Source organism: Heterodontus francisci, chromosome 44 (genome assembly GCF_036365525.1).
Source record: "Heterodontus francisci isolate sHetFra1 chromosome 44, sHetFra1.hap1, whole genome shotgun sequence".
NCBI classification, from domain to species: Eukaryota; Metazoa; Chordata; class Chondrichthyes; order Heterodontiformes; family Heterodontidae; genus Heterodontus; species Heterodontus francisci.
Window position 1 is genome coordinate 21,116,563 of NC_090414.1, and position 12,229 is coordinate 21,128,791.

Genomic DNA, 12,229 nt, shown 5'->3' on the forward strand with positions numbered 1-12,229 from the left:
TCAAACACTTTCTTAAAATCCATATTAACAGCATCCACATTCCCATCATCAAAAAAATCAATTAGATTAGTTAAGCATGATCTGCCTTTTATAAATCTGTGCTGGATATCCTTAATTAACTGGAACCTCTCCAAGTGTTCATTGATTTTTCCCGCTGATTATTGTTTCTAAAACCTGAGCCAATACTGATGTTAAACCAAGTGACCTGTAGTTACTGGGACGGTCCTACACCCTTTCTTGAATAAAGGGGTCATATTTGCCATTCTCCAATCCTCTGGCACCACCCCTATATCCAGGGAAGACTGGAAGATTATGGCAAGCCCTTCTGCTACCTCCATCCCCACCTCCTTTAGCAACCTGGGATGCAAACCATCTGGACCAGGTGACTTATCGACCCGATGCATTGCCAGCCTTTCCAGTAGTTCCCCCTTCTCAATTTTTACCCTATCCATTGCCTCTACTCTCTCCCCTTCTATCGATAGTGTGTCAGATTCCACTTCCTTTGGTGAACACTGATACAAAATACTCATTAAGTATATTAGCCTTGCTGTGTTTCTAACCATATATTACCCTCTTTGTCCCTAATAGGCATCACTCCACCTCTTGCTACCCACTTACTATTTAGATGCTGGTAGAAGATTTTTGGTTTACCCTTTTGTGTTGACTGCCGTTCTATTCTCATATACTCTCTTTGCCAGTTTTGTGACGTTGGTTGAGGGATAAATATTGGCCCCAGGACACCAGAGATAATTCCTTTTGCTTTTCTTCAAAATGGTACCAGGGGATCTTTTACAACCACCCAAGCAAATATTTGGGGCCTCAGTTTAATATCTTATCTGAAAGACAGCACCTCTGGCAGTGCAGCACTGTACTGAAGTGTTAGCCTTGATTTTTGTGCTTATGCCCAGGAGTGGGAATTGAACCGAGAACATTATAATCTACCAACTGAGCCACAGCTGACACTGAAGAAGCATGACTTTAATAAGGGACAGCCAGCTCAGATTTGTTGAAGACAAATTATGTCTGACTACCTGATTGAGCTTTTTGATGAAGTAACAGAGAGGGTCGATGAAGGTAGTGCAGTAGATGTCATATATATGGACTTTCAAAAGGCACTTGATAAAATATCACGTAACAGACTTATTTGGAAAATAGAAGCACACAGTTTTAAAGGCATGCTAATAACTTGGGTATATTTTTTATTCTTTCACAGGATGTGAGCGTCACTGGCAAGGCCAGCATTTGTTGCCCCTCCTTAATTGTCCTGAATTGGCTCAGGGATGGGAAGCAAAGAGTAGTGGCGAACAGATGTCTTTTTGACTGGAAAGAAATTTGCAGTGGGGTCCGCCAGTACAATTTTGAAGTTTGCAAATGATACAAAACTTGGCAACATAGTAAACAGAAGGACATAGACAGACTGGTGAAATGGGCAGATAAGTGGCAGATGCAGTTAAGTGTGTAGCGATGCACTTTGGGAGAAACAACATGGAGAGTTAGTATAATCCAAATGATGTTATTTTGAAGGTGTGCAAGAGCAGAGGGAACTTGGACAAGTTGATAAGGAAGTTAAGAAAGCATATGGGCTACTTGGCTTTGTTAATAGGGGCATTGAGTACCAAAACAAGGAAGTCATGCTAAACATATAGGAACGGGAAGTGACCATTCAGCCCCTCAAGCCTGTTCTGTCATTCAGTGAGATTGTGGCTGATCTGTGACCTAACTCCATATACCCACCTTTGCCCCATAACCCTTCATATGCCTTTGTTTAATACAAATCTATCAATCTCAGATTTAAAATTAACAATTGATCCAGCATCAATTGCCATTTGTGGAAGAGAGTTCCAAACTTCTCCCACCCTTTGTGTGGAGAAGTGTTTCCTCATTTCACTCCTGAAAGGTCTGGCTCTAATTAATAGGCTCTTCCCTCTAGCCCTAAACTCCCCAACCAGCGAAAACAGTTTCTCTCTATCAGTCTTATATCTTCCCTTAATATCTTGAAAACTTTGATCAAATTTCCCCTTAACCTTCTAAGTTCCTGGCACTACAATCCTAGTTTGTGTAATCTCTCCTCGTAGTCATTCTGGTAAATCAACACTGCACTCCCTCCAAGGCCAATATATCCTTGCTAAGGTGTGGTGCCCAGAACTGCTCCCAGTCACTCCAGGTGTGGTCTAACAAGGGCTTTGTGTAGCTGAAGCCTGACTTCAACTCCCTTGTCTAGTCCTCGAGATATAAAAGCCAGCATTCCATTAGCCTTTGTAATTATCTTCTGTACCTGTTCATGACATCTTAATGATCTGTGTATCTCGACACCACCCCCCCCCCCCCCCCGTCTCTTTGGATCTTCACTGTATCTTCTTTTCACCATTTAGAAAGTACCCTGTTCTGTCCTTTTTAAGGCCGTGTGTGAAGCAACACTCAGAGACGACAGAAATCTTCCGCAGACACAGGATTGCAATGCACAATTTTATCCTTTAATAAAATCATGATTTAAGATTATTGGGTGATTGATTACAGGATTTGAAATCTCGCTGATACGCTGATCATTCAGTCAAGGTCCCCTGTGACGCTTCTTCAAGCTCCAAATCACCATTGGTGACTCCACATCCACTGCGGCTACGATGGAACATGTCACTCCCAGTCCTGTATCAAACAGAGAGACAAGAGTCCAGTAACCACGAAATAGAAATAGGCAGATTTAGCTCGCACTATTTCATCAACTTGCAGTTGATGGGGACACTGTCCCCATCAAACACTCCCCAGGACAGGTACAGCACTGGGATTGGCTGGGCAATTTGGAGCACTTCCTGCCAGCAATCAGGGGCAGCAACTGCAGAGTGGAGACTGCAGCAATTGGAGAGAGGAGAGTGGAATAACTGCAAAGAGGTGACTATAGAGTGGAGACAGCTGCATTTACTGTGGAACTGTTGCACTTTTTCAAGGATTAAGAAGACCTGCAAGTCATTTTGGAGAGGTGGGTGTTGGAGCACCAGAGAACTGTTGGTTGTTTGGACTGTTGGGGGAGGGAGGAGGCACCGGAAGATCCAGGGGTGGGGCTGCCAAATTCTATAGGGAGCCCTTGTATTTGGTCTTGTGTTTATCTGCCATCCTGCACAAAAGGGGCTCCCTCCCCACCCCCAACTGTGTGGCTCGGGACAGCTGGAGCTGCCTGGCTGAAGACTATATTTATACAACAACAGAAAAGGGAGAGAACCGGGCGGCTCGAGCCGACCCGGGCGAAGAGCACTCCCCTAACTGGAAGATTGAATTGTAGACTCTGCAGGAAGGTGCTCCAACCACCAATTGAAGTGTAACATCCTCGCAGCTGTTCTCTCTCTTCCATCACTCGGCCACCTATCCTCTCCTCTCCTTGTCCTTTTCAACCCTATCCTCCTCTACTCCCATCCCCACCTCCCCCATCATATTGTTTGTGTTAAAGAAAACTGTCGTGTGCTTTGTTTTTTGGGGGTGGGCGTAGCTCTGCGACCCCATGGCAAGCCCCTCTTCGCCGGTGGCGGGGCCTTCCCGTTTATATGCTGCTGCGGCTGCTGCAGCTGCACCTGTTGCCCCGTCACCGTTTGCTTTATTAACATCGAAGCATGGAGTCAAGAGCTACGTCCACCCAAACATGACTATCGAGGCGTGCGTGAAAGCAATGGCCGAGGCTGTCGGCCCTTCAGCCATTGTTGCAGCCTCTAAAATGTACGGGAAGGCAGTGTTATTCCTGAAGACCGAGCGGGCGGTGTCCCTGGCTCTGAGCAAGGGGCTCACCGTGGGCGGGACCTTTCTGCCAGTGGACCCCCTGGAGGCCACTGCGCAAAGGCTCATTCTATCCAATGTCCCGCCCTTCATTCCTGGTGAGCTCCTCCTTCCCCACCTGCACCATCTGGGGGAGGTAAAGACGGGGCTCACCCCAGTCCCGCTCGGTCTTCGGGAGAACAGCCTCCGACACGTGTACTCCTTCCGCCGCCAGTTATTCATGCAGCTGGCGCGGGAGGAGGTTACAGAGGGCCACTTTAATGTAGAATTCCAGGGGACGGCCTACCTCGTCTTCTGGACATTGGACGGGGTGCGGTGCCATGTCTGTAAGGGGGTGGGGCATGTTCGTAAGAACTGCCCCAACCTCCCGGCTGCCAACTCCAACTCGGTGGCCCAGGGTGGCGACACTGCACCTCCTCCCACCCCCACTACACCTCCACCAGATACCATTCAGTCGGTACTGGAGGCTGTGGTTTTCACGGCCTCCAGCAGGGAGGGGGGTGACCGTCCAAGTGGAAGGAAGGCGCAGAGGAGAAATAAACATCGAGAGGCGCGTCCCCTGGACACCGTGACACTACCCGAGCCTGAGCTCAGCCCAAGGCCCGATCTCGGGAAGTCAACTTGCCCCAGGGCTGGGCTCAGGCCCAGGGTGAATAAAAAAAAGGAGAGTGTGGAGGTGGAGGTCTCTGATGATATGGAGGTCTCTGAGCCTCCGCACACAACTGGGAAAAAGAGGAGAAGGCACCCCTCCACAGAGGTAATGAGGGACCCTGAGGCGCAGGGCCCATCTGTTGGAGGGGAGCTGTCTCCTGTTTCGGGTCCCCAGGTTTCCCCTACCGCCACCACCAAGGCTGCAAAGTCCGGGCAGGAGCACCCTATTCCTCAGGATGGAGGGGAGGGGAAGGCCCCGGTACTTGAGGCCCCTCCTGAAGGAGTAAGTGGGGCCCTGCTTGTGGTGGGGAGCCTGGGGACGCCGCCCATTCTGCCACTGCCACTGGGTTGGGTGCCCTGAGTAGAGGGGAGGGCGAGGCCTCAGAGGGTCGGCCCTCCCAGCCGGAGTCCACCACCAACCAGGAGACACCCGACCCGGTTATAGCTGAGAATGCTGCCCCATCTGCTGGGCCTGTGGGTGCTGGCGGAGCGGGAGATAGCCTCCTCCCTCCGCCTCCAATCTCGGCTCCGGCTGGTTTCCCGGAGTCGGGAACTTCTGTCTCCCCTGGACCACTCATTGCCCTGGGGACGGAGGTGGAGGGGGGTCCTGAGCCGCTGGTGCCTACAGGCTCCAGTTTCACAATAGAACCCAGAGAGGACTCCTCCGCCATCGATCCTGGGGGTGGGATCGTGACGGAGGCGGGACCAGCTGGCGCGGCCGGGACGTTCGCCCCACAGCGTGCGGTGGGAGTGTCGGCCGCTGGCGGTGACGACCCGGAGGAGGATGGGGATTCAGTGGGGGGCACGGAGGATGATCTTGATTCCATCGCCAGTGAGATGGTGGAGTCCCTCATGCCTCCCACCGAATCTCCTCTCATCCCCACGGCGGAACTCCAGGATTTCCTCGCGGTTTGCAGGGGCTGCCGCAATAAAGTTCAGCTGGCCCTCGACCGTTGGTCGAATCTGGCGCTGATCATCCAGTCCGTCCGTGCCGCCCTTAAGATAGCGGGCAAGCGCACGGGCGTGAAACTGGTTGAGAGGCGCCGTTTTAATGTGTTCCTCAATGGGTTGCTGGGGGAGTGGAAGGCCAGGTGCACGTCCACTCCCTCCTCACAGTGAGCTGTTGGTGACGGGTTTTAAGTACCTTTGACATGAAGATAACCATAGCCAGCCTCAACACCAACGGCAGCAGGGGGTCTCACCGCAGATTTCACAATCTCTCAGTCCTCAGGGAAGGGAGATACGCGGTGAGCTTTCTGCAGGAAACCCACACCGTTCCGGGAGACGAAGCCACCTGGCTCCTGGAGTGGCAGGGTGGGGTCTACATGAGTCACCTCACCCCTATTTATAGTGGGGTGGCTATCTTGTTGGCCCCGACTTTTCAGCCGGAGATCTTGGGGGTCAAGGAGCTAGTGCCGGGCCGCTTGCTCCACCTCGCCGTTCGCCTGGGTAGCGTGCCACTCCACTTTGTGAACGTGTACGCACCCAGACCTGGCGCGTTGCAAGCGCGCTTCTTTGAAGAAGTGTCCGCTCTCTTGAGCTCCATCGATAGCGGCGAGTGCATCATCCTCGGGGGGGATTTTAACTGCACCCTCGAGGTGGGGGATCGCTCCGGTCCCCAGCGCGGCCAAGCGTCGGTGGAGAAGTTGAGGGGACTGATCAGCTCCCTTAACTTGGTGGACGTCTGGCGGAATCTCCATCCCGACTCCAGCGCCTTCACATGGAGGTCTGGAGGAGGAGGGTCGCGAATCGACCGCCTCTACATTTCGCATGCGTACGCCTCCCGCATCTCGGCGGCCTCCATGCGGCTGGTGCCGTGCTCGGACCACCGCTTGGTGTGGGCGGAGTTCACTCCGCTCCGCACGCGGGCGGGGTCCGCGTACTGGCACTTTAACAAACGGCTGCTGGAGGACGAGCGATTTCGGGACTCGTTCTGTCGATTCTGGGCCGACTGGAGAAGGGAGCAGGGGGGCTTCCCCTCCTTGAGGCTATGGTGGGATGTGGGCAAGACTCACATCCGCGTCTTCTGTCAGGAGTACGCGAAGGGGTCGACCAAGAGGCGAGAAGCCGAGATCGGGCGCCTTGAGAGGGAGGTGCTCGACTTGGAGTCCCGCCTCGGTCATGCCGTCGCGGACCCGGCCCTGTGGCAGGCCTACAAAGAGAAAAGGGCGCGCTGAGAGACCTGCAGCTCTTAGGGTCCCGAGGCGCGTACGTGAGGTCGCGGATCCAGATCCTGGAAGATTTGGACCGTGCCTCACCCTTCTTCTACTCGCTGGAAAAATGGCGGGGGGTCCGTAAGCAGCTCGTCGAGCTGCTGGCCGACGACGGATCCTCCATCACGGATCCGGAGGGAATGGGCCTCCTGGTACGTACTTATTACAGTGCGTTGTTCCCTCCGGATCCGTCCGGCGAGGATGCGCGCAGAGTTTTGTGGGAGGACCTGCCGCAGGTCAGCCCGGAGGGCGCCGAAGGATTGGAGGCTCCGCTCACGTTGTTTGGAGCTGACTGGCGCCCTCCACCAGCTCTCGAGGGGCAAATCCCCGGGGCTGGATGGGTTGACCGTGGAGTTCCTCAGGGCGTTCTGGGACGTCCTGGGGGACGATTACGCGCGGGTCCTGGGGGAAAGCCTGGCGACCGGGGAGATGCCCCTCTCGTGGCGCAGGGCGGTTATCGTCCTGCTGCCGAAGAGGGGCGACCTCCGCCTGCTTAAAAACTGGCGTCCGGTCTCCCTCCTCAGCACGGATTATAAGATCTTTGCCGCCGCAGAGTGTCTAGTCAAAGTTAACGGGTCCTTGACGGCGCCCCTTCGATTTGGGAGAGGAGTGCGTCAGGGGTGCCCCATGTCCGGCCAATTGTATACCATCTGCGTGGAGCCCTTCCTGTGCCTGCTTCGCAGGAGGTTGACGGGATTGACTCTGCGCGAGCCGGCCATGCGGGTCGTCCTCTCGGCTTACGCCGACGACGTGCTCCTCGCAATCACAGATCCCGTTGACTTGCGGAGGATGCGCGACTGCCAGCAGACCTTTTCTGCCGCGTCCTCCGCGAGGATCAATTGAGAGAAATGTTCCGGACTCCTGGTTGGTCAGTGGCGGGTGGACTCCCTGCCGGAGGAGATGACACCTTTTGCGTGGAGCACCACGCACCTCCTCTATCTGGGAGTCCACCTTAGCCCCGCTGAGGAAGCCTGGCCGGCAAACTGGCAGGAGTTGGAGGCGAAAGTCACCGCTCGGCTGGGGCGCTGGACAGGACTGCTCCGAGTGCTTTCCTACAGGGGCCGAGCGCTGGTCATAAACCAACTGGTGGCCTCCATGCTGTGGTACCGGTTGGTCACTTTGGCCCCGCCCCCTGTATTTGCCACCAAGATCCAGAAGAAACTCGTCGGTTTCTGCTGGGGCAAGAGGAAACACTGGGTCTCTGCCGCGGTCCTGAGTCTCCCGATCGAGGAGGGCGGTCAGTCGCTGGTGTGCGTCCGCACCCAGGCTGCGACTCTCCGCCTTCGGACCCTGCAGAGATACCTGTACGTCGAGCGTCCTCCCAGATGGTGTGCGCTGGCGACGTATTTTTTCCGCCAGTGTCACTGCCTTCAAGACGACACGCAGCTCCCGGTGGAGTCCGTTAGCCGCGCCTCTCTGAGGGAGTTGCCTGTCTTTTACCGGGATCTTTTCCGAGTCTGGAACATGGTCGCCTCCAGTCAGGGCGCTCCCCCGCCGGCGGAGGAGAGCGCCTCGGCTGTCCGGGCGACCGACTCCGGGGACGGTCCGGCGGGTGGAGGAGTAGCCGAAACCCCCGGGACGCCCCTCACTGCGGGTGGCGAGGGGGCTCGGGAGTGCGGAGCGATCCCGGCCGAGCTGACCCCCGCTCGGCCGGAACTGCTCATCGGACCCAGGCCCCGAAACCCTCCTCGGGAGCCGGTCCCGCACAACCCGAGCCGCCTCTCGGAAATGCCCTCCGTGCCATTCCAATCGGCGCGGAGGGGTTTCCTGTACGGGTTGCTCCTGCACACTCTCCACTTCCTCGCCCTCGTCAGCCGGCCGGACACGCCCTGGCGGTCCGCGTTGCCATCTGACGGCGAGGGGAAACCCCGATGGAGGTCTCTCTACGCGGGAGTCTTCCCCCTTTACATCGGGGACCTGGGGTGGAGGGTGCTGCACAGAGCAGTCCCGTGCAATAGGCTTTTAAGTAGGTTCACGGACTCCCAGGCCTCCTGTACTTTCTGCAGCCTGGACGAGTCCGTGTTCCACGTTTACATGGAGTGTGCGAGGTTGCAGCCCCTCTTTGAGTATCTGAAGGGGCTGCTCCTCAAATTCTGGCTGCACTTCAGTCCCACGCTCCTGATCTTTGGGCACCCGGTGCGGAGGGGCTCGGGCCGGGAGGAGGATCTCCTCGTCGGTCTGCTCCTGGGCCTGGCCAAGGTGGCGATTCACAGGTCCAGGCTGCGGGCCGTCGGGGGTTCCGTCCTCCCCGATTGCCTGCCCCTCTTCCGCGGTTACGTTCGCGCCCGGGTGTCCCTGGAGAAGGAGCACGCGGTGTCCGCCGGTACGCTTGAGGCCTTCCGCGACTGGTGGGCACCGCAGGGACTGGAGTGCATTGTCGACACCGAGAATGGCATTTTAATTTGAGTTTTTGTTTATTTCTGTTTTTAATAAAGTTATTTTAAAAATATAGGTGTGTATATAAAGGGGGCCTGAGGAATAAAGGCCCCCTCGACATAAAATATATAAAAGGGGCCTGGGGTTTCAAGGCCACCTAAAAAAAAAACGGGGGTTAGATACAGAGTAAAGCTCCCTCTACACTGTCCACATCAAACACTCCCAGGACAGGTACAGCACGGGGTTAAATAACGGTTCCTTGAGATGATGAGGCTCTGAAGCATCACTTCCACCCCTTGGTATTCCCGCCTCCCTTGAGATAAAGACTAACATCCACTCACATTGCTTGTAAGTAAGTACCTGTGGGCAGGATTTACAATCCTATCTACACAAGAGATGCTTTAATTACCCGGTAGCTCCCCAGTTATCCTCTGGGTTCGACGCACTTCGCCGGTGTAACCACATGGTTTTCAAGACCTCTCTATTTTTTATCTTAAAGTGCTGTCCGGTCCAAGCTGTGACACACCCTGGGTCTGTGGGCGAAGGAAATACAAAACAGTCATTAGGGTATGTGTCATTGTCGGTTTAAACAGAGAAAACCAAACACTAGGGTTTGTTTCTGGAGGGATAGAATCGAAAGCAGGGAGGTTATGTGAAACTTGGACAGAACCTTCGTTAGACCTAGTCATATACGTGGCTGCCCAGAGCATCATACAGCTCAATAAATACTATGGGTTACCTGTGATCCACCTCACTATAAACCCAAACGTTGGTTGGCTGAGGTTCTGCTGATATCCAGTTACAACCCCTCTTGCACTGCGTCCAGTCTTCAACATGTAAGAGCCACTTATGAGCCCAGAGTCACGCACTACGATGTTCAGGCTTGACCCGAGTTCACTTATCCAACAGCCAGTCAGTGGCAGTGCCTGCCGGGAAGGTAAGGCATTTATTAAACATCATTGACTCTACATCTATTTCATTGATAGATAAAGAAACTTGCGTTTCTATAGCGCCTTTCAGGGCCTCAGGACATGCCAAAGTGCTTCACAGCCACAACGTACCTTTTACGAAGTGCCGTCACTGTTACAGGAAACGCGGTGACCAATTTGCGCGCAGCAAGATCCCGCAAACAGCAATGTGATAATGACCCAGGTCGTCTGTTAGTGATGTTGGTTGAGGGGTAAATATTGGCCCCGGGACACCGGGGACACAGGTCTCGGGAGTGGGGCTTAAACCCATATCTGACTCAGAGGGAGGGGAGGTCTGCCCGGTGTCCTGGGTCAATATTTATCCCTCAACCAACATGGCTAAACAAAAAAAGCAGATGATCTGGCCATTGCCACAGTGCTGTGTATGGGATCCTGCTGTGCGCAAAATTGGCTGCCAGGTTTGCTACATTGCAACAGTGAGCACACCTCAGAAGGTACTTCATTGCCTGTAAAGCGCTTTGGAATGTTTTGAGAATGTGAAAGGCACTACAGAAATGCCCTTATACATCTCTACTGACGGAGTGCAGCACTGGCAGAGGTGCCCTCTCTCAACTGACTCTTCGCCACATACTTTACCTCAGGCTTGACCCCTCATCATCCAGTGCTCCTGGATGGAAAATGCAGGGCTGTAATTGTCAGGGGCAGACCGAAGGAGACTGCAGTGAACAAGCAACAAACATAAACGTTCCTCCTTTTCCTTACCCCGGGTACCTTGCTTGAGGCTCTCTGTGTTGGGAAATCTCTAACCCAGGGGTCACTGGACAGTGATCAGGAGCAGGAACCCTGACTGATTCTCCCCCCTCTCTCTAACCCAGGGTCACTGGACAGTGATCAGGAGCAGGAACCCTGACTGATTCTCCCCCCTCTCTCTAACCCAGGGTCACTGGACAGTGATCAGGAGCAGGAACCCTGACTGATTCTCCCCCCTCTCTCTAACCCAGGGGTCACTGGACAGTGATCAGGAGCAGGAACCCTGACTGATTCTCCTCTCTCTCTAACCCAGGGTCACTGGACAGTGATCAGGAGCAGGAACCCTGACTGATTCTCCTCTCTCTCTAACCCAGGGTCACTGGACAGTGATCAGGAGCAGGAACCCTGACTGATTCTCCCCCCTCTCTCTAACCCAGGGGTTACTGGACAGTGATCAGGAGCAGGAACCCTGACTGATTCTCCCCCCTCTCTCTAACCCAGGGGTCACTGGACAGTGATCAGGAGCAGGAACCCTGACTGATTCTCCCCCTCTCTAACCCAGGGGTCACTGGACAGTGATCAGGAGCAGGAACCCTGGCTGATTCTCCCCCCTCTCTCAAACCCAGGGGTCACTGGACAGTGATCAGGAGCAGGAACCCTGGCTGATTCTCCCCCTCTCTAACCCAGGGGTCACTGGACAGTGATCAGGAGCAGGAACCCTGACTGATTCTCCCCCCCTCTCTCTAACCCAGGGGTCACTGGACAGTGATCAGGAGCAGGAACCCTGACTGATTCTCCTCTCTCTCTAACCCAGGGGTCACTGGACAGTGATCAGGAGCAGGAACCCTGACTGATTCTACCCCCACCCACCCCACCTACCCTCTCTCCCCAACCCAGGCGATTACTCTGACCGATTCTGACCGGCGTACCCCCCCCCCCCCCCCCCCCCAACTTTCCTGCAGGAACCCATTCTCCAGACGGTCTACTGACTTACCATTTCTTCACAGGAGGTGCTGAAGACACACAAGGAAAGCGTGAGCGCCAGGTACACAATCTTGCCCTGCATGCTGCTGCCCTCTCTCAGTCCGTCTGTTACCGAGGGGCGGCTGCAGCCAAACAGTCCCGACCCGTCGGCGAGGGTGGCTGTGAGGTCATGTTGTCTAACAGTTGAACAAGCGCAACACTTGAAAGAGGAGCAAGTAAAGTGACACAGGAATAACTGACGGGGGATCAGCCTATCTGAGCTGTAACTGAACCCATACAGTGCACATGCTGTGTGCAGAATAAGCTGTCAGTAAGGAAAAGGGTGGTGGGGTTGGGGGGGGGGGGGGGGAAGTCTCCTCTTGTAGCCCATTCCCAGGTATTCCCCTGTCTCATTCTGTCCCTCCATGACTATCACACCCCAGCATCTTTCACCCCCAGGTTACCGGATAATGAGACATTGAACCCAGGGCAAAATATCTCACAGCCGTCCAGCTGCAGCTAGGATTTTCATTTAGATAGCGCCTTTCCCATCCCGCAGCGCTTATATCGTCAGCGATTCTTTTTTTT

At 54.5% G+C, this 12,229-nt stretch overlaps 2 protein-coding genes across 4 annotated transcripts in view; one reads left to right on the plus strand and one right to left on the minus strand.

Annotated features, from left to right (window-relative positions):
- Positions 1–2,550, plus strand: part of c44h11orf68 (chromosome 44 C11orf68 homolog) — a 23,186-nt gene extending 20,636 nt beyond the window's left edge. The window contains exon 4 of one of the 3 annotated variants that reach the window (XM_068021724.1): positions 2,518–2,550. In XM_068021724.1, coding sequence (XP_067877825.1) covers positions 2,518–2,535 — 18 coding nt within the window. In that variant the 3' untranslated portion in view covers positions 2,536–2,550. Of the gene's footprint in view, positions 1–1,213; positions 2,335–2,517 lie in introns of those variants that run through there. The other 2 variants (XM_068021722.1, XM_068021725.1) reach the window with 2 other exon arrangements.
- On the minus strand, positions 2,543–11,744 carry LOC137356000 (avidin-like). Its single transcript, XM_068021700.1, has 4 exons — positions 11,673–11,744; positions 9,739–9,925; positions 9,409–9,532; positions 2,543–2,643 (listed from the first exon to the last, which is right to left on the minus strand). The coding sequence occupies exons 1-4, from the start codon at positions 11,742–11,744 to the stop codon at positions 2,544–2,546; spliced, it is 483 nt and encodes a 160-aa protein (XP_067877801.1). The 3' UTR covers position 2,543.
- Positions 11,745–12,229: the final 485 nt, after the last annotated feature.

Bases quoted from the DNA above. Each gene is read 5' to 3' on its own strand.
- LOC137356000 (XM_068021700.1), bottom strand. From the start codon at position 11,744: ATGCAGGGCAAGATTGTGTACCTGGCGCTCACGCTTTCCTTGTGTGTC. The intron at 9,926-11,672 runs GTAAGTCAGTAG...CCTTCCCGGCAG, and splicing joins GCACCTCCTGTGAAGAAATG to GCACTGCCACTGACTGGCTG. The intron at 2,644-9,408 runs GTAATTAAAGCA...TGTTTGATACAG, and splicing joins GATAACTGGGGAGCTACCGG to GACTGGGAGTGACATGTTCC.